Source organism: Oncorhynchus mykiss, chromosome 17 (assembly GCF_013265735.2).
Source record: "Oncorhynchus mykiss isolate Arlee chromosome 17, USDA_OmykA_1.1, whole genome shotgun sequence".
Taxonomy (NCBI): domain Eukaryota; kingdom Metazoa; phylum Chordata; class Actinopteri; order Salmoniformes; family Salmonidae; genus Oncorhynchus; species Oncorhynchus mykiss.
In genome coordinates, this window is record NC_048581.1 from 55,988,830 (window position 1) to 56,016,420 (window position 27,591).

The 27,591-nt window shown below is 43.5% G+C and overlaps 1 protein-coding gene across 2 annotated transcripts; it reads right to left on the reverse strand.

Annotated features, from left to right (window-relative positions):
* Positions 1–877: 877 nt before the first annotated feature.
* LOC110494129 (uncharacterized protein KIAA1671) lies at positions 878–27,269 on the reverse strand. 2 transcript variants are annotated; one of them, XM_021568896.2, is made up of 7 exons: positions 26,737–27,269; positions 4,791–4,906; positions 3,829–3,928; positions 3,578–3,731; positions 3,146–3,279; positions 2,622–2,788; positions 878–2,398 (listed from the first exon to the last, which is right to left on the reverse strand). In XM_021568896.2, exons 1-7 carry the CDS (start codon positions 27,241–27,243, stop codon positions 2,323–2,325), a joined length of 1,254 nt encoding a protein of 417 aa, XP_021424571.2. In that variant the 5' UTR covers positions 27,244–27,269; the 3' UTR covers positions 878–2,322. The 2 variants fall into 2 exon arrangements, with proteins under 2 accessions (XP_021424571.2, XP_021424572.2); XM_021568897.2 differs by lacking the exon at positions 26,737–27,269 and adding an exon at positions 8,026–9,489.
* Positions 27,270–27,591: the final 322 nt, after the last annotated feature.

The following is a 27,591-nucleotide window of genomic DNA, read 5'->3' on the forward strand; positions in this document are numbered from 1 at the left end:
TCAGATCAACATGTTTATAATGCAATTACAATAGGACCTTGCCCAAATATACTTGAATCTGAATGTGTAAAATTAGTACTTATTATTTGATAGACATCATTTTGTCAATGTCAGTCTGCACCTATGGACGGGGAATGGTATTGTATACAATTATTTTCTAGTGCACCTGTCATTGTTACTGTAAATGGATCCCTCTTAAAGTGCTTTATGGCACTATTGCAGGATTTGGGCATCATGGCAGGCAGAGTAAGCACATGTGTATTGGTTTGTTATTGGCTGAGATCAGATGAAAGGCCTGTTGTACACAGGTGTTGAGACATTGTCTCTAATCAAACCACAACAAGGGTGCAGACAGAGCTATTCCTCTCCTTTTCTTGTTTGGACAGAGTAGAGATAATATCGTTGTATCTCCCAGATACTTTTATCAAGAGCAGCTCATCAGAGCAGCGAGTGAGTGCATCACATAACAGAGAAAAGAAAACGCCGGGTTAGTTCAAAACAAGAGATCAATTGAGAAAGAAGGAAAGTTCCATTGGCTAGGTGCCAAAAGATGTACAATTCAAGTATGTATGTGAACCTTGTGGCATTGTGGATATTTGTGTGCATGACCTAAACAGGCAATTACGTCAAGCTCCCACACAGAATCTGGCATGCAAGTTTGGATGGATGGAAAGATACAGTCTAGAACATATCCTGGAATGAGAGGCACTTGTCCAAATGTTGCAAATATTCTCTGTGTGTGTGTGTGTTTCAAATAGTCTACATGCTTATAATTCCTTTGACAAATAGAAAAGTCGAAGAGATGGTCACAACGCAGGGCAGGAAAGTATCCAATGCTTCTCCATTGTCTTGCATAGTTTGTCAATAAAAAAAAGGGAGTTTCTGGAAAGGCACACAATTGGAGGGAGTCCAGGTCACTGCTGTGTTTGTCACAGGGGTGTTTGTCAGCAACAACAGCAGCATCAGTTGGATGATCTCCAAGTCAATGCCCAGCTAGCACACAATGTTCTGAGAACCATATGTTTCTTAGAGCTTGGTGAGAGCGTGGTTGGTTATTTTGCATGCATGCTTCTCGCAACTTTTTGGGAATGGTGCAGCGTAGTTGCTTGGCTTTGGAACATTCTCAGCACATTTAAGGAACTTCACAAGAAAACATTGTTTCCTTGGAATTTCATTACTTTAACAGAATGTTTCCAAAATGTTCAAACATGGTTATATTTCACTACAATTTTGGTAACATTCTAAGAATGTTCTCCAACTGGTTTGACATTGAGAATATTCTCCAATAGTTCAAAGAACATTAAGAAACAACATTTTTCTGTGGTAATTTTGGTACTTCAGCATAACGTTTCCTACAGGTTCTAGTTAAATTCATGTTCTCAAATTGTTCAGAGAACCTTAAGAACATTTTCCATAAAAAACACAAAAACTTGACTAACATTCAGAGAACGTTCTAAAGAATATTATTTAAAAACATATACATTCTGTTCTCAGCATTAACAAAACTCTCTATCCTCTATCTTGTTAACTGTGTTGGTTGCGCCCACTAATTGGCCATACCGGGACTTAATTAGTGCTTGTTTCCTTTGAAATGGGGTCTATTTGAATAGATTAAAATGATCAGCTTTGTATGAGTAAAAAACAAACATGGCATGCTAGCTCCATCCTGGTGGTGCAGTTGACTAATTCCATGGATAAAAAACAGAAGATCATAGGTTAGACTCTGGCACAATAAAAAAAATGCATTTCCATGTGTCCTATATGTTCTTGGAGTTCAAACTAAACTATCAGTGTTATTAAAAGTCATATTGAAACACTTTCTCAGGACGTTATATAAATACCTTCACATAACCTATAATTTACGTTCTCAGAACGTTAATAAAACCTCCCAGGAAAGCTTCTCAGAATCTCTCTGCAACCTAAAAATGTAAGTTTCCAGAAAAGACCACGTTTTCACTTCCTTTCTCAGAACTTTTCGTTTTACCGGTCAAGATTCTTATGGCTTTGTTCCCAGAACCAATGGGAAACCAAAAACGTACGTTCCTACAAGTTCCAAGGAACTGAATGTGCTAGCTGGGTGGTATCTCCTAGAGGTAAACAGGAATAAAAGCTAATTTACATGACACAGATACAGGGCATATTTTAAAGTGATAGTTCACTCAAATCAAAGTGTGTCTGACAACGTCAGACTGCAAACTTTTAACAAGCTATAGGCTTTCTTTGGAGTTAACTAACACTTTAAGGTGTGTATGGAAGGGGAATGTGATCAGATAGGTATTTTGATTGTAATAGCTGGTGTAAAAATGAGGTCCATCCACTCAGCTAGTCCTCACTGTTGTATTGACTCAAGCGCTTCTTAGACTTGAGTTCTTGCAGCCATGAAGGAGACGAGTCCCCCCTGAGGGTCACACAAACATAGATCAAATGGTTTGCCTTGTACTAACATCTAACTAATTTACCCAGCTAACTATTTCAGTCATCTGCGTTGCTAGTTGTTCTCATTCATCACATTTTGTTGATTCATGTTGAATAACATTTTAAAACTACAAAAATAACTTACAATGCTGAAACTGTGGTTTTATGCTAGTAAGATAAGAGCAGCATGTTGGGACTAAACTTACCCTCCATCTTTGTTCCCTACAGGGGGTAGCATCTGTGACGTCCCGGGGAGGAAGGAGGAACATCCGGGAGAGCGAGAGAGCTGAGAGGGGGACAGAGCAAGACTGTCTGTCTGACTGTCTGTATCTGCTCCTTTAACTCCTCCCCCTGTTCGCTTCTTTAACTGGGCCTAGGAGAGGCAGTGAAGGTAAGAACAAGTCATGTTCTAAACATTTTTGATAGTGCAGGGAACTCCTTACTAAGAAAAATCCTGCAGTAAACAATCACTTATCACCCAATATGCACTTTTTATGGTTTAGGAACTTTGTCATGCAGCATGTCCAGCAGTGCAGGTTTGATTGCATCTAAGATTACGTCCCAAAGGGCACCCTATTCCCTATATTGTTCACTACTTTTGACCGGAACCCTATGGTCCTATGAACCCTTAATAGGAAATAGGGTGCCATTTGGGATGCACACAGCCTCAGTCAATCTTTCAGGGTGTAACATAGAGCATCGGTGGATTGAGAGCATCTACATACTGTACCTTGAGAGCGGACGGGTCCATTCCAGAAAAGAGGGGTATTCTCTGGGGCTGGGAAGGTGGTGAACATACCTCCCTCCCTCTGGGCTGCTCCTCATCAGACTCACAATCTCCCCTTGTTAGAGAGTCCACCTTATCTGAAAAAGGGGTATAACAGATGTTTGGTCTTGTGTGAATTACTTTTAATGAGGGATGGTTGCAATGACCCTTAACCTCTACCTCCTAGCCACTTGTGTATCTGAAAGAATGAGATTGGTGTAAGAAATATATGCCGCAAATTCCACCTAGCCTATTAGAGGGCAAGGTGTAGCTATCAACCTTTTGTCTAGAACTAACTAACTAATGTTCTTAACTGACTTGCCTAATTAAATAAAGGTTAAATACAAAATAAAAAAAATAGGGGTAGGTAGTAGACAAATGGAATTGTCTACTAACCTGAGGAGTCACAGAACCTCCAGTCGTGGATGCGGTTTTCCTCAAGCGTTGCTGTGGTAGAGTTCTGATGAATAGCTCGAGGGGGGCGGGTCCTCCGACTCTTCCTCAGCTTTGCCCTTGCACGCTGAGCACTGGTGTCCAATAGAGGAGAAATCTGTGCACGCACACACACGCAGGGATAAGCAAAGTCAAATATCGTAGCCTACAAATGCATAGTGAAAGTACCAGATATGCCTTGACAAGAGACTTACATCAGGAAAGGCTAATAGCTCCTCTGTTTCTTCTAGTGGATATGTGCTGTTAGGCTCATCTGGTGTGACAGGGGAGATCTGTTCCACTGTCGTCTGCAGACTTAGGATGTGGGGAATAAAAAAACAGATCCCAACAATTAAAATGTGGGCATAAACATGGAAAACCTTTGTCCACTTAATCTGGTACTGCTCCAATGTGGGTTCACACAATCCATGTGTCCCCCTGCAATATGTTTTATTAACCAGAAGAAGTATACTACCTTCACTTTGTCTTGGTAGAACAAATTAACTACCTTCTGCGTACCGACCTGGTAGGCTACCTACTTATAGAATCGCAATGCTCCTCAGTGGCCGACAGCTTGACTTTGAGCCAATCAGAGTGCACAAATCTCCATGTGGGGGACCCGACAGGAGTGACAACAAAAAGCTAAAAAAATATCTTACGCTATCTAGCGAATGACATGCTAACGGTTTATTTAACATTAGCTAGCTAGGGGAAAAAAAGTTTATGGCACTGCTGACACTGGCAGTTTGGGATTATGAATTAAATTGTTTTTTGCCATCTTGCTAACTAGTTATCTAGCTGTGGCCATCTGGCTAGTATCAACATGGTCTTTCTACAACAATAGCAACATTAGTGCAGCTAGCTAGTTAGCTAACATTGGATACCTAAAAAGCTAAATACACAGGGACTAGCATTGCCAAACTAGGCTTAAGAATGCAACACTACTGCCACCTTCTGGTTTGGAGTATTTTAACAAGGCTGATGGCTTCAAAGTCTGTGCGGTGTGAACACAAAAGAGACTGACCGCCGACACTCTGTTCAGAGGTGCTGAGTGCTCTCGGCAAGCAAACATTTGACAATCTTACTGGTGTGTGGGATCTTTAAGACTATTGACATGCACCCATAGTGTAGTTATCAGTAGAATAGGGCTATTGTACGGTGGTTTTCCTGTACCCACCTGTCATCCTCAGACAGTCTAGTGTCACATCCCCCATACTGCTTGTCTGGCTCTCCACCAATCAGAGCCTCTGTGTCATGTCCCTCTCCCACTCCCACACAGCACTTCAACTGCTCCTGATGAGAGAGAGAAAGAGAGAGTTATCAAAACTTTAGGTAAGTTTCATGAAGAGGGACACTATGCAGGGAGCAAAACAGATACCAATACTCAGCTGACACTTTTAGAGGGCCTATATAATGTAAACGTGTGGGGTGACTAGGAGAGGGGGTTGCAAGAGAACAGTGTTGAAGAGAGCACGTGAATCCAAGAGAGTTCATCACAACAGAGAAAGAAAGAGGTCAAACAACCAGCCAAGCATTAATATTTTAATGAGCTGGTCACAGAGGGTACACTGTCTTCAAAAAACACCACCCTCACACACACGATTACACACACACGCACGCGCGCACACACACACACAGACACACACACACACACATTAACAGACACACTGACAGTCACACACATTCTTTGACCTCACCTCACTCTAGTGTTTGTCAAGGCGCACATGCCAATCTATTGTAGTTTTTATGTTACCCAGCAACAAAACCAACCAGTTGAGACCAGGAGGAGGAGCTATAGGAGGACGGGCTCATTGTAATGGCTGGAATGGAATCAATGGAACGGAGTCAAACATGTGGTTTCCATATGTTTGATCTGTTTGATACCGTTCCATTAATTCCATTCCATTCCCGTCCTCCTATAGCTCCTCCCACCAGCCTCCACTGAAACCAACCCGGTGTAAATACAGTGGGAGAGGAACAGCTTTTGATTTGGAAAACATCTTTCGTCATAACTCCTTTACTGCCTTGATTGCAGATTGATTGGGTGAGTCGGGCTACACACACACACACACACACACACACACACACACACACACACACACACACACACACACACACACACACACACACACACACACACACACACACACACACAGAGAGAGAGAGAGAGAGAGAGAGCAGGAGCTATTTTCTCTGTCTGACTTAATTTGCACAATGCGTCTGGCCTGGCTGGCCTTGTCACTGTGGAGATGAATCAACCTCTAACAGGAGATTTGCCTACAGTACAGCAGGCTATGTCCTCATAGAGTAAGCACAGTCGCCGACAGGAGGACTGGGTCTACTTCGGCCCGGTCTCAAATGACACCCTATTCCCTATATAGTGCACTACTTTTGACTTTGTCTTCACAACCCTGTCTGGTATGTACAGTAGCTGAGTTAAATTGTTGGTGTTACACCGGCAGCTGTATAGCAGTCCAGAAGGCAGCTAGACTAGCAGGCTCACAAATCTCCACCGGTGTACATAGAAAGCTTACAGTGTATAAGTTGGGCAGTAATATGTAACCAAATTAGGAATTTAGGACAACTTCGTACTATATGCTATAGTGAGTAGACCTAGCAATGTGGTATGAAAATAGATTTTTTAAAGTCCCTTTTTTTTTTTACATCAAGGGCAAGTCATCCACGTGTACAGCGATAATATCATAACTAGTGTATATCGATTGCAGTAAGTCATTCAAAAATAAGGAGCCATTCTCCTTCAAAACAAGGAGTCATTCTATAATAAAAAATATAATACATTTAGCAGACGCTCCAAACCAAAGCGACTTAAAGTAGTATACGCAGATGTTATCGTGTGGGTGGCACCACTGGGAATAATGTTCACATCTTGGGGAGAGATGTTATGACACAACCAAACTATTTTTGCGGGGATCCAAACAGCATGAGTATAATAGGTGGGGGTGGGGCGAGGGTTACAAGTCAAGACAGAGCAGGATTCCTGGTAGTGCTCTGCAGTCACACCTCATTTGAACATCTTTACAGTATAGTATTGGGGGGCTTAAAGCCACCCAGAATGAAATACAACCTAATGCTAGCTAGCATGTCCTCGAAAACATGCAGCGATAAATTACACAGGCACAGACACATCTCGCTAAGCGGTGTGGCTTAAAGCTCTGTTGGGGAATAGAGAACTATGTGTAGCTCGACTATACTGGACAAAAATATAAATGCCGCATGTGATGTGTTTCATGAGCTGAAATAAAAGATCTCAGAAATGTTCCAAAAAAAATAAGCACAAAAAGCTTATTTCTCTACATTTGTTTATATCCTTGTTAGTGAGCATTTCTCCTATTTCAAGATTGTCTGAGACCAGCCACTTTAACTCAGTAAAATGGATGAAGTTGTTGCGTTTATGTTTTTGTTCAGTATAGTAATTTCACTCCATTTTGCTGTAGCTTGGTGATAATTAAACTAAATTCAAACCTAGGTAGTGTTTTCAGTAGTTAATTACTTTTTTTTGCCATGTAGCAGTGTAGCTAACTACTGGAAATACACACTACCTTTTTTACACAAAGAAAATAAAATATGGGTGAAGTAGGCAAGCATTTCCTTTCTTTTTTGGCATCAGACCGGCCTTATTCTCACTTGAAACAGTTTTTGTGTTTAATAGGCTAAATTACACATTCTGTTAACATTTGACTCCAGAGCAAACTGTTCTTGCAATTTGTAGTCTATGACATTTCAGATTTAGATGTGATAATCACAAAGTAGTTTGTATGCAGTGAACTACTTTTTCAAAGTAACTTTAGTTAAGTAAACTATATTTTTCTCAAGGGTAGGTTTAGTGTAGCTTAAATTTTTCCAGTGTGAAGCAATTGGTAGCTTGGTAAACTATATTTTCAGAGAAGCTTCCCTATCACTGGCTAAAAGTGAGGTTAGCATGAGCAGACGCATTATGAGTAAATTCATAGCAGGGAACAAACACACAGCAGTGTTTCCATGGGCCTTATCGCTATCCCTCAGGCCTTGTGTCCCCATGTTCACACCACTGACAGAGGGAAATGCCAACCGTATGCATACTGATAAACAACACACACACACACACACACACACACACACACACACACACACACACACACACACACACACACACACACACACACACACACACACACACACACACACACACACACACAAGCCTCTGAGGGGTCGAGAAGAAGGATTGGAATAAGCAACAATAGGTAGAGAGGTGTTGGAGGGATAGAGGTGGAGAAAGACATGTAATTAGTGGCCCTATGGACTATGGAGAGAAAGAAGCTGTTCGGCTAAGTATCACTTTTATGTTCATGTTCATTCGAAAAAAGATTTGGTTAAAGTGCAGATAATGACATTGTTCAGACAGGTTCTCTTACAGCGCTGGTGTCTGCTGCCCGTCTACGCAGTGTCATCCGCTGGCGACTCCGGACAGAGAACAACCTCAGGGATTGCCGGCTCCGGGAGGCAAAGCTACGCAGAGGTGACACAGCCCTGTCAAACCTCCTGCCCCCTCCCCCACCTTCACCCTCATCCTCCTCTTCCTTCTCCTCCTCTTCTTCTTTTACCACCACCACCTCCTCCTCATCTCCCCAGACTAAGTTCAGTGCCCCCTGTAGGGAACGACGCACGCTGCCCACCCAGCCAGAGACATGGACCTGGGCGGAGGACAGTTTACCACCCAGGTACTGCATGGCTGTTGGCTACCACGTGATGATGCTGACAGGTCCCCGTGCTGACGGGGTCACCATGGAAACCAGTGAAATTAGGTAACCAAGAGTCAATACTTGAAAAAAAATTGGATTAAGGTTTGAGGTGGAGATAACCCTTTCCCCTGACAGTGTTTTACTTCCTGGTGCCAAAGTTCAAAGATGGCGGTGGTAGAAATTGTCCTCCTCCAGGATAGTCGACAGGAGCCAGTACAGGTTGAGTTCATCAAAGTCTGATTTAGGTCCAAAGTGTGCTGCTAGGGCAGGATCCATCTTATCTCCCCATGTCCTCCTGTATAAACCTCACTCCCGCTTCCTGAAACAACTCTTCTTCTTTAGCCCTGTCAATCATTTGAACTGGCCAACAATGTGCTCAGAATACAACAAAATCTTCCAATGACACCACAGGGCTCACTTACAATGGATCTGAGCACACACAGTGACAACTAGACTGACAAACACTAAGAAACAGCCTGAAAGTGAAAACGTACTAAGTTATAAATCTATGACTCCTGTTGCAGCTGATAGACTATTTTCCTTATTGTATGTATTGTTCTTGTTCAATGCCCAGCAAGCCTTAAAAATGGACTACGTAGAACTATTTTAGCTCTCACTTATGTTCTTTGTCTATTAAGTCTCTTTCTCTCTCTTGCTCTGGCACATTCCCTCGTTCACACACACACCAAACCTGTCCGTCTCTCCTGCAGTTAAAACCCCCTGAACTCCCAGGTTCTCTTTGACCCTTCCTCAAACTTATTTTCGGAAAATGGGTTCAAATGGGAAAATCAGATGGGAATCTTGACCGCTTCGGGTATCCATCCATGCACAGCCAGGTGAGATGAGCTTCATTCTCTGCTTTGATCTCCACAGAGCTGAGGGAATGTTCCCAACGTTCCCAGAGAACAACAAACAAAGCTGGGCTCTGTGTTAAGAAGTAAGGTGGAAAATCCCACAGGAAGGTGAGGCTGGGCCAAGGTGCTGCTCTGCTCTCGCCTCCCTCTCGCCCTCTCTCTGTGCTGTAGGTAAGGGCAGGTGCCGGAGTGAAAAGCCTACCTTTTTCAGGCTAGGGGAGGGAGAGAGAGAGAGAGAGAGAGAGAGAGAGAGAGAGAAAGTACTGAGAGAGAGAGACACAGGAAGAGACAGGAAGAGAGAAAGAGAGTTATGTGGAGAGTGTATGTGAGGTAGGAGGGAGAGAGACAACAGAGAGAGAGAGAGAGAGAAACAGGGAGAGAGAAAAAGTTATATGGAGAGAGTATGTGAGGTAGAAGGAGGGAGAGAGAGGAAAGGAGAACAGTGTTTGTGTGAGAAAGAGAAAGGGGGAAGAGGAAAAGGAGAGAAGGGGGAACTTTTCTGTCAGTCCATGAGCCCTCCTTCTCTTGCTGTGTATGTCTTTGTGTGTGTGTTTGTGAGAGAGAGAGAGAGAGAGAGAGAGAGAGAGAGAGAGAGAGAGAGAGAGAGAGAGAGAGAGAGAGAGAGAGAGAGAGAGAGAGAGAGAGAGAGAGAGAGAGAGAGAGAGAGAGAGAGAGAGAGAGAGAGAGAGAGAGAGAGAGAGAGAGAGCAAGAGTGAAGGCGACACTCTCTCAGCAAGGGGTGGGGTGACAAGGGACGGAGGGAGAGAGACAGAGAGCAAGAGCTAGCTTGAAGTACCATGTATGGTATTTATGAATTGCTGTCTTGAGAGAAGTGAGGTTGTTGAACAGTGTTGATAGATGGGAGGGCGGGGGGAGGATTCTAATCTATTATTAAGTTATGCTAGCATGCCTTCCACTACTACATACTGCCCATCTATCTGTCAGTCAGTCCGACAGTCAATCCATCAATCAGTCAGTGAATCAGTCAGTCTGAACGGGCCTCTCATGGTTGGCTGCTCAGCCTGGGGCTTGGATAGCAAATACTCAAGACCCTTTGACACTATGCTCTCTCAGCCCACATTAAAAAATACTACAGTTTACTATAGAATACTACAGTACTTACTATAGAATTCTATGGTGAACTGTATTATACTGTGGAATACTATACTACACACTGTAGTATCCCTCGATCATGTGTAGTACTATAGTGTGTTGTAGTATACTATAGAATACTATAGTTAATACTACAGTATTATCCGCAAAAAAAACTGTATTTTCCGCAAAAACACTATAGTCCACAGTGACACTACACTTTTTTAACTATAGTAAATACTACAGTATTTAATTTGCATATACCCTGCTCATTCCCCTCCCCCATATCACAAGTACAGTACAGTACAGTCCACAAAAATACTGCAGTAAATACTACAGTATACCACAATCTGCAAAAACACTACGTTAATTATTATAGTGAATATACTACAGTTCCATTACTACAGTATTTATAATATAGTTAACTGTAAACAGTACAGTAAAGTCCGCAAAACTACAGTGAATGCTATAGTACTGTATGCATGATATAGTATTTTTTTCATGTGGGAGACCAGTAACATACTTCATCTAGCTCTAGCTTACTCTACTCTACTTTAGCTCTAGTTTATCTCTAGCTCTAGTTTACTCTACTTTAGCCCTAGCTCCAGTCTAGCTCTAGCTTACTCTTCTGTAGCTCTAGCTCTAGCTTACTGTACTCTACTTTAGCTCTAGCTCTCTCTACTTTAGCCCTAGCTCCAGTCTAGCTCTAGCTTACTCTTCTGTAGCTCTAGCTCTAGCTTACTCTGCTTTAGCTCTAGCTTACTGTACTCTACTTTAGCTCTAGCTCTAGCTTACTCTACTTTAGCCCTAGCTCCAGTCTAGCTCTAGCTTACTCTGCTTTAGCTCTAGGTCTAGCTCTAGCTTACTGTACTCTACTTTAGCTCTAGCTCTTGCTTACTCTGCTCTACTTTAGTTCTAGCTTACTCTACTCTAGCTCTAGCTTACTGTACTCTACTTTAGCTCTAGCTCTCTCTACTTTAGCCCTAGCTCCAGTCTAGCTCTAGCTTACTCTGCTCTACTTTAGCTCTAGCTGACTCTACTCTAGCTCTAGCTTACTCTGCTCTACTTTAGCTCTAGCTGACTGTACTCTAGCTCTAGCTTACTCTGCTCTACTTTAGCTCTAGCTGACTACTCTAGCTCTAGCTGACTCTACTCTAGCTCTAGCTTACTATGCTCTACTTTAGTTCTAGCTGACTCTACTCTAGCTTACTTGTTCATTATGAGCTTTTCAAATCTGTATGAAACCAGTGAAATGTGTGACGGATTGCCATGACGTGCAGGAAATATGACTGGATTCACTGAAAGGTAACTTCAGTTTTTATTCCAGTAAATGTAGTTTGGTTATTTAGCACCACTTAGTGGACTAAATGGCAACCCACTCATTCAAAGAAAAGGGAATTAAGGAAGTGAGATAAATATAAGGCTAACATAGACTTGGATAAACTTCCCACATGACACAAAGCCTGTTTCAGCATAGGTAGCGCCATTGAGGGCTTTAAAATGGAGAATGACCTATATAGCGTTACCTTCCCCTGTCACAGAAACCATTATGGCAAAAATGCAAAGCAGAGCCCACAATCCAACTCTATGAATCACAAATCTGTTTTGCACACAAAAATTCTCTCTGCACTTTCATGTAAACACAAGAGTGTAGGACAATAGAACGAGGAAGTACGCCACACAACAACAAAGAAAGTGTGAATCACTGATGAAGGGAAAATACTTAGAACATGACTCATTGAAAATAATAGTTCTGCATTAGTCATCCTACTAAAAATACCACATTGAAGCAGAACAGCATTTGCTACACATAAATGCGGTGGTAATGTCAATACAAAGCAACAGGAGCAGTCTCCATATGTTTGTTCAAAACATTGCATAGCTCTAGAATTGCTTTCATATACATCTGTCACTCAAACCCTTCATTCAAATTCAAAATCTTTGGTGTTTGCATAATCAAAATACTAAACTAGATCGTGTGGCTAATTGATACTTCTCAATCCCACCAATGTGCATGGAATGTCATAACTTTTTTAGCAGTGACTCTTCCTAGCGGGTAGAACCAGATTGATATTCAAAATTAAAGCTACATTCTTTGTGTGGTGCGGGTGGATCAATAGAGATTACATTCATATTTAACCATGTCACCTGGACTGAATTCTCTAGTTCTCTTTTACACTGACGGAAAGTGTGACCGCTTTCAATGTAGCTGTTTGTTCTTCTATAAGGAAAAAAAGATCACTCACCCATAGAAGCCTCAGGTACGACAGACACATTGCTTCTCTCTTATTCCCCTTCACCAGTTTATCACTCTGTCTCCGAACACAATCTATCCTCTCCCTCCTCTATCTCTCACTTAGGTCGGTATGTCCTTCCTGTAACTCTCAATTTCCTTTCCTTTTTCATATCTACAGTCGCTATTGAATGTCTGTCTACACACCCGTTGCAGTCTTCACATTTACTGTTTGCTGCCTTAAAAAACTAACCTAAAAAGGGATTAAATTCGATTTTTTCCCTATCAATCTACACAACGTAGTCCACATTTTCAAAGTGAAAATGAATGTGTAGAAAATGTTCTCAATGACTAAGAAGTACTATATCAGGACTCCAACTGCACTGTTGGAACTAGGAACACAAGCATTGCGCTACACCCGCGATAATATCGGCTAAATATCTGTATGTGACCAATAAAATATGATTTGATTGTATATGTCTTCATACCCAGTGCGTAATTTGTAAATCGAGAGGTGCTGGAACAAAAAGTGAGCGCGAGAGGGGGGTGACCTGAGGAGTTCTGAGGTACCAGAACGCATGAGAAGGAAAAAAATTCACCTTTATAATAATATCATCACATTTCCGTAGTGGCAGAGAGTAGAGCCACTTGCAGAAGTTGCACACATGGGAAACATTTTTTGTGGCCTAGGGTCCAGGAAATGTTTGGCCTTTTATAAACACATGACTGGAGACTTTGGCATCATTTTTAAAAATGCAACCTTCAAAACAACTGGGAACTCGGAGCTTGGAAATCTCCGACGTCCGACATCAGCGTGTTCAAGACAACTGGAAAATCGGGAAAAAACGAACTCCAACTGGGAAAATGTATTTTGAACGGTCATCCAACATGGAATTCCAAGTTGGGAAGTTTGGCCTCTTTCTAGAGCTCCGACTTTCCGACCTGAAGATTGAGACGTCATGATTGGCCCTCGTTTTTTTTACAGAGTTCCCAGTTGTCTTGAAAGCACCATAATACCGCACAAAATATCGAAATGACAGGCTACTTTGACACTGACAAACTGAGAATCTGAGATCAATGAAAACAACCTTGTCTTGAATCCATCAATAGCCTAGGTGTGAGGAGACATATTGTAGGCTACAATATGAGGAGGAAATGACGGTCCTAAAAATACTTTCCAGTTTCACTGACTCACCCAATGACGTGCAGCTCACTCGCTGGTGATGGCATATGCGCTCGTGAAAAAAGCCTCTCTCTCTCAATATTTGGAAGTTGATCAAATATTTTGGTAGCCTACAGTTGACAGTTTAGAGTCTTCTCTAAACGAGAATTAATGAAGAGCCAACACGAATGAAATTTTATCGCATTTATTATAATTTTTACATAGCAAAATGTGACAATTATTAGTCTTTTTACCCTCCCTTTATTTAATTAGACAAGTCAGTTAAGAACAAATTCTTTTTTTACAATGATGCCTACCAAAAGGCAAAAGGCTTCCTGCGGGGACGGAGGCTGGGATTAAAAATACAGTATAAATATGGGACAAAACACACATCATGACAAGAGAGACACCACAACACTACATAAAGAGAGACCTAAGACAACAAGGCATGGCAGCAATACATGACAACACAGCATGGTAGCAAAACAACATGACAACAACATGGTAGCAACACAACATGGCAGCAGCACAACATGGTAGCAGCACAAAACATGGTACAAACATTATTGGGCACAGACAACGGCACAAAGGCAAGGTAGAGACAACAATACATAATGCGAAGCAGCCCCAACTCTCAATAAGAGTGTCTATGATGGAGTCTTTAAATTAATAGATAAAAATGTCTTTGGATGATAAGCCTAACAAGACCACATTCCATAGCATGAGTTAATGTTTCTGTACTGTGGTACCAAGGGGAGATGGCTCCAGTATGGAGTTGGGGGCCAGACCATGGTCTCTACACAATGAGAACAGTCTTTACAGCAGATACTGTTTGCTGTGAATTATTAGTATCTTTCATACGAATCCTAACCTTGTGACCCATTCCATACATCTGTTGTTTGTCATGAACATCCAAGAGGATGGACTTTGCTATAAAATGCCGCTCGTTGGGCTCACAACTAATCACCTATGGGATTAGCTCCATTACTGCAGTAATTAAATAATAGAATTTGATTGTTTTGAAAAAAGTTAAAAGTCTCTCCTTTTGATTACAATAATTCCACAACACTAGCTGCAGCGAACTGAAAAGAGGAGGGACCCAGGGATGTGTGTGCTTTGGGGACCTTTAACAGAATGTGACTGGCAGAAGGGGTGTTGTATGTGGAGGATGAGGGCTGCAGTAGGTATCTCAGATAAGGGGGAGTGAGACCTAAGAGGGTTTTATAAATAACCATCAACCAGTGGGTCTTGCGACGGGTATACAGAGATGACCAGTTTACAGAGGAGTATAGAGTGCAGTGGTGGGTCCTATAAGGAGCACTGGAGGCAAATCTGATGGCCGAGTGGTAAAGAACATCTAGTCGCTCGAGAGCACCCTTACCTGCCGATCTATAAATTATGTCTCCGTAATCTAGCATGGGTAGGATGATCATCTGAATCAGGGTTAGTTTGGCAGCTGGGGTGAAAGAGGAGCGATTACAACAGAGGAAATAAAGTCTAGATTTAACCTTAGACTGAAGCTTTGATATGTGCTGAGAGAAGGACAGTGTACCATCTAGCCATATTCCCAAGTACTTGTATGAGTTGACTACCTCAAGCTCTTAACCCTCAGAGGTAGTAATCACACCAGTGGGGAGAGGGGTATTCTTCTTACCAAACCACATGATCTTTGTTTTGGAGGTGTTCAGAACAAGGTTAAGGGCAGAGAAAGCTTGTTGGACACTAAGAAAGCTTTGTTGTAGAACATTTAACACAAAATCCAGGGAGGGGCCAGCTGAGTATAAGACTGTATCATCTTCATATAAATGGAAGAGAGAGCTTCCCACTGCCTGAGCTATATTGTTGATGTAAATTGAGAAGAGCTTGGGGCCTAGGATCATGCCTTGGGGTACTCCCTTGGTGACAGGCAGTGACTGAGACAGCAGATGTTTGACTTTATACACTTTGAGAGAGGCAGGTAGCAAACCAGGCCAAAGACCCCCCAGAGACATCAATACTCCTTAGCTGACCCACAAGAATGGAATGGTCTACCGTATAAAAAGCTTTGGCCGTCAATAAAAATAGCAGCATAACATTGCTTAGAATCAAACGGCAATGGTGACATCATTTAAGGTTGCAGTGACACATCCATAACCTGAGTGGAAACCAGATTGCATACAAGAGAGTACAATAAACATTAAGAAAGCCATTCAGTTGATAATTGGCACGTTTTAAGAAAGTCAGGCAGTTGATTATGGACACGTTTTTCCAACACTTTTGAGTTCTAGATAGAAATTGGCCTATAACAGTTAGGATCAGCTTGGTCTCCCCCTTTAAATAAAGGACGCATCGTGGCTGCCTTCCAAGCAATGGGAACCTCCCCAGAGAGGAGAGACAGGTTAAAAAGGTCAGAGATAGGCTTGGCGATGATAGGGGCTGCAACCTTAAAGAGCTCAGCCATGTGCTCCTTGTCAGTAACAACATTAATCAACATTAAGGGACATAGGCAGCTGTGAGCAGGAGGCATTATTCTCCAAGTCTTAGACCGTTTTCCAGAACTTATTGGGGTTAGACCAACAAACAGAGAACTGCTCCTTAAAGTAACTAACTTTGGCCATCCGAATAGCCTGAGTGCACTTATTTCTCATTTGCCTGAACGAGAGCCAGTCAGCCTGAGTATGCGTGTACCGAGCCTTTTGCCAAATGGAATTCTTGAGGTGGAGTAACTCTGCCAGATCATGATCGAACCAGGGGCTGAACCTTTTTTTAATTCTCGTTTTCTTTATGGTGGCGTGTTTGTTAACAATATCACTAAACATATCAAAAAAGAAGGTCCAAGCATCTTCGACAGAGGGGATCAACCTGATTTAAAGAGGCCAGGTCATGAAGAAAGGCTTGCTCATTACATTTTTTAGCAGGCATCTATGACAAATCAGGACGCGTCGTTTCACTGAGCAGCCATTGCGAACACAAGCTGTAAAACAGTGATCACTAAAGTCATTACAGAAAACACCAGACTGATACCTATCAGAATTATTTGTGAGGATAACATCAAAGATAGTAGCCTTTTATGAGTGTTTGGAGTCATACCTTGTGGGATTGGTAATAATCTGAAATAGATTTAGGGAGTCCCATTGCTTTAGGACTGGTTTAAGCATGTCCCAGTTTAGGTCCCCTGGCAGGACAAATTCAGACTTAGAGCAAGGGGCCAGGGGAGAGCATAGGGCAGGTAGGGTACAGGCCGGTGATGATGGTGGACGATAATTCCAAGCAATAGTCAACAAAGAGCTATATGAAAGTTTAATGTACTTCTTAGGGCTAGGGGTCACGCAACTTCGGTGATACTGGAGGGCACACAATTCAAATAATCATAAATAATATGGATTTTAAACATTTAGGTACATATAAGTATCGTATATCGGCTGAAAGCTTAAATTCTTGTTAATCTAACTGCACTGTCCGATTTACAGTAGCCGTTACAGTGAAAACATGCCATGCGATTGTTTGAGGACGGCATCCTACATCAAAATATTTTTCCACGGGCACAGGTTTCATACATTCACAAATAACGATTAAATATTCACTTACTTTTTGAAATCCTTCCTCTGATTTGTCATCCCAAGGGTCCCAGCTATGACATGTAGTGTCGGTTTGTTAGATAAAATCCTTCTTTATAACCCAAAACGTTTAATTGGCAGCATCGATTTCAGTAATCTAGTCGTTCAACATGCAGAGAAAGGAATCTGAAAATCTACCACTAAACTTTGTTTCAACAAGTCAAAATACATTTCTATTTACTCCTCAGATACCCTAAAATGTAATTAAACTATAATATTAATTACAGAAAGAAGTATGTTCAATAGGAAACCGATTTTAGCAGGTACATATTGTCTTCATAGTGCGCACAAACACGAATTTCCAGGACTGTGTTTAGCCCCCTCAAGTCAATGTCTCCACGCCTTCAAGGCCTTGACGACAGCCAACAGCTCCCGGTCCCCCACATCATAGTTTTGCTCCGCCGGGCTGAGCTTCTTCGAGTGAAGGCACAGGGGCGGAGATTCGGTGGTGAACCCGAGCGCTGAGGGAGCACCGCTCCTATCCCAACCTCGGACGTGTACACCTCCACTATGAACGCCAAAGAGGGATCCGGATGGGCCAACACGGGAGCCAAGGTAAACAGAGCCCTCAGGTGACTAAAAGCCCTGTCCACCTCAGCTGACCACTGCAAGCGCACCAGGCCCCCCTTCAGCAGTGAGGTAATGGGAGCCGCCACCTGACCAAAACCCTGGATAAACCTCCGGTAGTAGTTGGCAAACCCTAAGAACCGCTGCACCTCCTTTACCGTGGTGGGAGTCGGCCAATTACGCACAGCTGCAATGCGGTCACTCTCCATCTCCACCCCTGAAGTGGAAATGCGATACCCTAGGAAGGAGACGGACTGTTGGAAGAACAGGAATTTCTCAGCCTTGACGTACAGGTCATGCTCCAACAGGCGACCAAGCACTCTGCGCACCAGGGACACATGCTCAGCGCGTGTAGCGGAGTATATCAAAATGTCATCAATATACACCACTACACCCTGCCCGTGCAGGTCCCTGAAAATCTTGTCTACAAAGGCTTGGAAGACTGATGGCACATTCATCAACCGGTACGGCATGACGAGGTACTCATAGTGCCCAGAGGTGGTACTGAAAGCCGTCTTCCACTCGTCTCCCTCTCTGATACGCACCAGGTTGTAAGCGCTCCTGAGATCTAGTTTGTTGAAGAAGCTTTCCCCGTGCATTGACTCAATCGCCATGGTAAAAAGAGGTAGCGGGTAACTGTACCTCACCGTGATCTGATTTAGGCCTTGGTAGTCAATACACGGGCGCAGACCTCCCTCCTTCTTCACAAAAAATAAATTTGAGGAGGCGGGTGAAGTGGAGGACCGAATGTACCCCTGACGCAGGGATTCGGAGACATATGTTTCCATAGCCTCCGTCTCCACCTGTGAGAGGGGATACACATGACTCCTGGGAAGTGCAGCGTCTACCAGGAGGTCTATCGCACAATCGCCCTGTCGATGAGGTGGTAATTGAGTCGCCTTCTGTTTGGAGAAGGCGAGAGCCAAATCGGCATATTCAGGGGGGGATGCGCACGGTGGAGACCTGGTCTGGACTCTCCACCGTTGTAGCACCAACGGAAACCCCTAAACACCTACCTGAGCACTCTCGTGACCACCCCGTGAGAGCCCTCTGTGGCCAAGAAACAGTGGGGTTATGACAAGCTAACCAGGGTAGGCCCAGCACCACGGGAAACGCAGGAGAGTCAATGAGGAAGAGACTAATTCTCTCCGTATGACCCCCCTTCGTCACCATGCCCAAAGGCGCGGTGACCTCCTTAATCAACCCTGACCCTAATGATCGACTATCTAATGCATGAACGGGGAAGGGCACATCCACGGGAACGATGGGGATCCCTAAACTATAGGCTAAAGCTCTATCAATAAAATTCCCAGCCTCGCCTGAATCGATGAGCGCCTTATGCTGGGAATGCGGGGAAAACTCAGGAAACGTGACAGACACAAACATATGAACAACAGAGGGCTCTGGGTGAGAGTGGTGCCAGCTCACCTGGGGTGACTCCAGAGCGCCCTGCCTGCTGCCTTTCTTCCCATAGGAACCAACCCGGCACAGACCGGCAGTGTGACCTCTGAGGCCACAGATGGTACACGAGCGTGAACCCCCTCCGGTCTCCCTGTGCACCGCCCCTCCCAGCTCCATGGGTATTGGAGAGGGAGTGCGGGAGGATGGAACCACCAGACCCCGATCTGAACGTCCGCGAGTAGCCAGCAGGTTGTCCAGCCGGATGGACAGGTCCAGCTCCCGACAGACATCCTCGCTCAGACTGCAGAGGTAATGGTCGATCAGGGCCCTGTTGTTCCATCCCTCACCGGCAGCCAGGGTCCTAAACTCCAGGGCGAACTCCTGGGCGCTCCTCGTCTCCTGCCTCAGATGGTAGAGGCGCTCACCCGCCACTCTACCCTCGGGCGGGTGGTCGAAGACTGCCCGGAAATGGCGGGTCCTCAAACTGGTTCAACGCCGCATCTCCCTTTCTCCACATGGCGTTGGCCCACTCCAGGGCTCTCCCGGTGAGGCACGAGACGAGGGCGGACACCCTCCTATGGTCCGATGGAGCCGGGTGGACGGTGGTTAGATAGAGGTCTAACTGCAACATGAACCCCTGACAGTTCGCAGCCCTCCCGTCGTACTCCTGGGGCAAGGAGAGACGGATCCCACTGGGTTTAGGCGGGAAATGGGCACTCAGGGGAGACCCCGGTTGTGCTGGTGGAGGCGCTGGAAAAACTCCCTGTCTCTCCCAGTGGTCCATTTTCTGGACAATGTGATCCATGGCGGCGCCAAGATGGTAGAGCATAACTGCATGCTTCTGGACGCGCTCCTCCACCTCAATGGTCGGCATACCCTCTACTGCGGACTCTATAGTTATGGTCGGAGATTCTGTAATGGGTGCGTGTCGGTGGCAGGGAAGTCAGGGAAAGAAAAATAACTTGGTATAAACGGAGTCGTTTAATAAAACTCCAAAAACCCAAATATACAAAAAATAATATAAGTGGGTACAAAACCCATCGCACACCGACACATGACTTGCACATAACATACAATAGAACAATCTACGACAAGGACATGAGGGGAAACAGAGGGTTAAATACACAACATGTAATTGATGGGATTAGAACCGGGTGTGAAGGAAGACAAGACAAAACCATGGAAAATGAAAAAGGGATCAGCGATGGCAAGAAAGTCGGTGACGTCGACTGCCGAACACCGCCCGAACAAGGAGAGGGACCGACTTCGGCGGAAGCTGTGACATAAACTTTATAATGCTTTTGAATGACACTTCCTAATGACAATTCTCGGTATAAGAACATTTGTAAAATACCGGGAAAATGTTCAACCCTAGCGAGGATGGAGGACATTCGTGGCAGGTGTGCCATCTATATAACTCTATGGCAAGGTATTTATATGGTCAGGTTCGAGGGTGCCTTCTTTCAATCTGGGTCCTTCACTCAGACAGGATTGAGTAGTTGAGCACGACGAACAACCAGTGTGCATCATTGAAATGTGAGTACAGTCCTTTATCTTATAGAAGAGGATAAGAAGAGGATTCCTGTAACATTGTTTGTTTTGTATAGTTGACAGTCAGTCAAACAGCCATTTTGAGTCAATTGATCTGTTCTCCCTGCTACTTGTGTTAATGGAGACATTAATAATTGTTGCTGTTATTGTGCATTGCTTTGTTAATTTAACTAGGCCTGCTTAATGGCTATACTTACTACTTTTGTTAGCTTTTTATTGTCTGTTTGCTTGCAATGCTATGCTATGTAGCCATTAATAAATTAGCCTGCAATAGCTTCGGTCTACTATGCCGCCGCATGCTATTGCACCCCCTTTCTGGCCATTCATGCAGAACGTTACCAATTTATATGCTTAATGCAATTGCATATTGTAACACAAAAATGTTCTATGGCTTTCGGCATTAGCATCGAACAGCCCCCGTGATATGCAACTTTTCAGGGAAGCTAGAAACCATTATACACAGGCAGTTAGAAAAGCCAAGGCTAGCTTCTTCAAGCAGAAATTGGCTTCCTGCAACACAAACTCAAGAAAAAGTCCCAAGGAGAATAAGAACACCTCCTCCCAGCTGCCCACTGCACTGAAGATAGGAAACACTGTCACCACCGATAAATCCACTATAATTGAGAATTTCAACAAGCAGTTTTCTACGGCTGGCCATGCTTTCCACCTGGCTACCCCTGCTCCGGTCAACAGCACTGCACTCCCCACAGCAACTCGCCCAAGCCTTCCCCATTTCTCCTTCTCCCAAATCCAGTCAGCTGATGTTCTGAAAGAGCTGCAAAATCTGGACCCCTACAAATCAGCCGGGCTAGACAATCTTGACCCTTTCTTTCTAAAATTATAGGCTGAAATTGTTGCCACCCCTATTACTAGCCTGTTCAACCTCTCTTTCATGTCGTCTGAGATTCCCAAAGATTGGAAAGCAGCTGCAGTCATCCCCCTCTTGACCCAAACTGCTACAGACCTATATCTATCCTACCCTGCCTTTCTAAAGTCTTCGAAAGCCAAGTCAACAAACAGATTACCGACCATTTCGAATCCCACCATACCTTCTCCGCTATGCAATCTGGTCTCGGAGCTGGTCATGGGTGCACCTAAGCCACGCTCAAGGTCCTAAACGATATCTTAACCGCCATCGATAAGAAACAATACTGTGCAGCCATATTCATTGACCTGGCCAAGGCTTTCGACTCTGTTAATCACCACATCATCATCGGCAGACTCGACAGCCTTGGTTTCTCAAATGATTGCCTCGCCTGGTTCACCAACGACTTCTCTGAAAGAGTTCAGTGTGTCAAATCGGAGGGTCTGTTGTCCGGGCCTCTGGCAGTCTCTATGGGAGTGCCACTGGATTCAATTCTTGGATCGACTCTCACATCAATGATGTCGCTCTTGCTGCTGGTGAGTCTCTGATCCACCTCTTTGCAGACGACACCATTCTGTATACTTCTGGCCCTTCTTTGGACACTGTGTTAACAACACTCCAGGCGAGCTTCAATGGCATACAACTCTCCTTCCGTGGCCTCCAAATTCTCTTGAATACAAGTAAAACTAAATGCATGCTCTTCAACCGATCGCTGCCTGCACCTGCCAGCCTGTCCAACATCACTACTCTGGACGGTTCTGACTTAGAATATATGGACAACTACAAATACCTAGGTTTCTGGTTAGACTGTAAACTCTCCTTCCAGACTCACATCAAACATCTCCAATCCAAAGTTAAATCTAGAATTGGCTTCCTATTTCGCAACAAAGCATCCTTCACCCATGCTGCCAAACATATCCGTGTAAAACTGACCATCCTACCGATCCTCGACTTCGGCGATGTCATTTACAAAATAGCCTCCAATACCCTACTCAATAAATTGGATGCAGTCTATCACAGTGCCATCCGTTTTGTTACCAAAGCCCCATATACTACCCACCACTGCGACCTGAACACTCTCGTTGGCTGGCCCTCACTTCATACTCATTGCCAAACCCACTGGCTCCAAGTCATCTACAGGACCCTGCTAGGTAAAGTCCCCCCTTATCTCAGCTCGCTGGTCACCATAGCAGCACCAACCTGTAGCACACGCTCCAGCAGGTATATCTCTCTGGTCATCCCCAAAACACATTTTTCCTTTGGCCGCCTCTCCTTCCAGTTCTCTGCTGCCAATGACTGGAACAAACTACAAAGAACTCTGAAACTGGAAACACCCATCTCCCTCACTAGCTTTAAGCACCAGCTGTCAGAGCAGCTCACATATTACTGCACCTGTACATAGCCCATCTATAATTTAGCCCAAACAACTACCTCTTTCCCTACTGTATTTATTTATTTATTTTGCTCCTTTGCACCCCATTATTTCTCTCTACTTTGCACATTCTTCCACAGCCAATCAACCATTCCAGTGTTTTACTTGCTATATTGTATTTACTTCGCCACCATGGCCTTTTTTTGCCTTTACCTCCCTTATCTCACCTCACTTGCTCACATTGTATATAGACTTATTTTTCTACTGTATTATTGACTGTATGTTTGTTTTACTCCATGTGTAACTCTGTATGTGTCGAACTTCTTTGCTTTATCTTGGCCAGGTCGCAATTGTAAATGAGAACTTGTTCTCAACTTGCCTACCTGGTTAAATAAAGGTGAAATAAAAATAAATACACAATTGCCATTAACAGCTGATTCATTGTATTATCATTACTATTATTGCTCGTTATTGTTTGCACCTTTCTGTGTCTCCTTTTAGATCCATACAAAGTCAACCAAGTCAAGTCAAGACTCATGTTAACAACTTTCAATCATTCCCTACCATGTATCGTCTCCAATACCTGAATCTATAAAGACTCTTAAACTGAACTGCATCTCTGCCTCTGCCTGCTCTTTTAACTGGAGTCCCACAGTAGCTGGGCATCACCATAACCCTCACCTCAACCTTGATCCGTTATGATCTTATAACTGAAGAATATTGTGACAGGCTAGGAACTAACGTTTTGGTCAGTGTTTCCCTGGGCACAATTATTAGGGAGAAATGCAGGAAATGTATAAAAGCACCCATTGGTCATGTTCAGGTGAGTGCATTGTTCCTGGAAAGTTCTTTGTTTGTATAGGCTGTGCAATGTTGCTGGTTTTTTTCTGTGAACAACCATTTTGTGACCATACTGTCTTGAAGAAATGTTTGTGTGGTTGATTGTGTTGAGTTTGACCATCAGTGAGTTTATTCACCTGTGACAATATTCAAGAGAATCATTATGTAAAGCAACTACAACGACATACTTTCATTTCAGCTGGTTTGAGGTCCAGGCAGTTTACTGGCAGTGCCCTGCAATAAGGCGACTGTCTTTAGTCATTTGTGTTTCTAAAATATTGGTTTATGTAAATGCATTTATTTTCTACCATCCAAATTAGTGTTTGTAACTTGGTCAGCTGAATCTCTGTGAAAGCACTGTTATATTTCAGCAAGTTGTCTAGTGGAAGTAACAGATCTAAGTCATTTTGGTGTACTCTTAATGTGTTATTTCTGTGTCAAACGAGCAAACCTAATCCTCTAAGCGTCAAACTTTGTTTGTTCTTTATCTGCCTCGGCACTGTTTCTCTTTAATGGGCATCGAACCTGTCTGATGTATTAAATAATATATTGTTGCATTGCTCAGAGCTGTTGACCCAACTCAATAGGTGTCCTGTCACGAACCTGTGTCTGTAGTTGAGGCGTTCCCCTCATTAAACCGTAACTGGCGTAGTCTGGTAGTTCTGCCATTTTAGCTAATGCTAGTACTACAGTCATGTACGCAGTCATGACTGTAGTCAAATACTACAGTCATGTACGCAAACAACTACAGTAAATACTGAAACACTATAGTGAATACTACAATAAAGTCTGCAAAAATACTAGTGAATAATATGGTATACTACAATCATGTCTGCAACACCTCTACAGTGAATACTTCAGCAAAAACACAACAGTGAATGCTATTGTATCTAGTACTACAGTATTTAGACCATAGTATTTTTTTCATGTGGGCTGCCTTGATCTCATAATGGCTTGTATGGCATAATTAAATAAAACAATATACCAAGGCAAGAAAAAGTATGTGAACCATTTGGAATTACCTGGATTTCTGCATAAATTGGTCATCAAATTTAATCTGATCTTCATCCAAGTCACAACAATAGACCAACATAGTGTGCTTAAACTAATAACACACAAATTATTTTATTTTTCTTGTCTATATTGAATACAGAATTTAAACATTCACAGTGTAGGTTGGAAAAAGAACCCCTAGGCTAATGACTTCTCCAAAAGCTAATTGGAGTCAGGAGTCAAACTGGAGTCCAATCAATGAGACGAGATTGGAGATATTGTTTAGAGCTGCCTTGCCCTATAAAAACACTCACAAAATTTGAGTTTGCTATTCACAAGAAGCATTGCCTGATGTGACCCATGCCTCGAACAAAAGATCTCAGAAGACCAAAGATTAAGAATTGTTGACTTGCATAAAGCTGGAAAGGCTTACAAAAGTATCTCTAAAAGCCTTGATGTTCATCAGTCCACGATAAGAAAAATTGTTTATAAATGGAAAAAGTTCAGCACTGTTGCTACTCTCCCTAGGAGTGGCCGTCCTGCCGAGATGACTGCAAGAGCACAGTGCAGTATGCTCAACGAGGTTTAGAAGAATCCTAGAGTGTCAGCTAAAGACTTACAGAAATCTCTGGAACATGCTAACATCTGTTGATGAGTCTACGATACGTAAAACACTGAACAAGAATGGTGTTCATGGGAGGACACCACAGAAGAAGCCACTGCTGTTAAAAAAAACTAAGCTGCACTTCCCAAGTTTGCAAAAGTGCACCTGGATATTCCACAGTGCTACTGGCAAAATATTCTGTGGACAGATGACACTACAGTTCAGTTGTTTGGAAGGAACACACAACACTATATGTGGAGAAAAAAAGGCACAGCACACCATAATCAATACCTCATCCCAACTGTAAAGTATGGTGGAGGGAGCATCATGGTTTGGGGCTGCTTTGCTGCCTCAGGGCCTGGACAGCTTGCTATCATCGACGGAAAAATGAATTCCCAAGTTTATCAAGACATTTTGCAGGAGGCTGTTAGGCTATCTGTCCGCCTAATAGAAGCTCGACAGAAGTTAGGTGATGGAACAGGACAACGACTCAAAACACAGAAGTAAATCAACAACAGAAGGGCTTCAACAGAAGAAAATGTGCCTTCTGGAATGGCCCAAACAGAGTCCTGACCTCAACCCGATTGAGATGCTGTGGCATGACCTCAAGAGAGCAGTTCACACCAGACATCCCAATAATATTGCTGAACCTAAATAGTTTTGTAAAGAGGAATGGCCCAAAATTCCTCCTGACCGTTGTGCAGATCTCATACGCAACTACAGAAAGCAATTGGTTGAGGTTATTGCTGCCAAAGGAGGGTCAACCAGTTAATAAATCCAAGGATTCACATACTTTTTCGGTGTGAACCGTGTTTACATTGTGTGAACAATAAAGACATGAAAACGTAGATATTTTTTTGTGTTATTAGTTTACGCAGACTGTGTTTGTCTATTGTTGTGACCTAGATGATGATCAGAGGAAATTTTATGACCAATTTATGCAGAAATCTAGGTATTTCCAAAGGGCTCACATACTTTTTCTTGCCACTGTATCTACCTTTATGTGGATTCTCATGTCACTGAGCTTAATCCTCAGAAGCAACTGTTGGAATATTCAGAGTTTGTGGTTTCTGCTTGTCCATGGTGTCAGCCCTAGCTATGGAAACACAATTTCCCTAGTATAACACCAGGTTTTAAGCCCATGGTAAGTCTGCCCATACTAGTGTTGCAAAGGAAAAAGGCCATGAAATACAATTTTTTGTGGAGATCATTTTCAAGTTCTCTCCCTCCCCCTCCCACCTTCCCTTTGCTTACCTCCTCTGTGTCCACATTTGCTTCCTCTTCTTCATCCACCTTCTCCATCCTATTCTCTGGGGTGGGGACTACCCACTCTATGTTCCCCTCGGCTGGGTGAGATTTGACGTTGAGTGCTTCCTGGGTGTTAACAACGGTTTTCTGGAGGCCCAGTAACCTTCCAGGGGAAGATGTCTCATCCTGGGCACAGTCGGCGAGGAGCCTGGTCTGAGACCCCCACCTCCCGAGCTTGATGGAGAAATTATCATTGACCACCTCGAGAAGAGGTTTCTCCTCTTTGTTAGAAAAGCTGTAGACCACCTTGATGTGAGGATGCTCCTCATCCTTCAGTATGGGTTCTATGATGGGGATGGTAGGGGAACGAGAAGGAAGCTCTGGCTTGGGAGAGTGGTCAGATTCAAGAGTGATCAATTGGACTGGGGACTCTACTTGTTCTTTCTCCCTCTCTTCCTCTCTTTGTCTTTCTCTTGCCTGCTCTTTTTCTCTCTGTCTCTCATCTTCCTTCATCTTTTCCTCCTCTCTCTTTCTTTCCCTTTTCCTCTCCTCTTCTATAAGTTTTTCCCTGTCCTCCTCTTCTACTCTAAACATCTCCCTCTCTTCTTCCTCTCTCAGTATCTCCTTTTCCCTCTCTAGTTCTATCTGTCTTTCTGTCTCCCTCTCTTCTTTCCTCCTCTCCCTCTCTTCTTCCTCTCTCAGTATCTCCTTTTCCCTCTCAAGTTCTGTCTTTCTCTCTCCTTCTCTACTTCTTTCCTCGTGTTCTCCCTCTCTTCGTCCTCTCTCTGTCTCTCCCTATCCCGCTCCTCCCCTCTTTGTCTTTCTCTCTCCCTATCCTCTTCTTTCCTCCTCTCCCTCTCT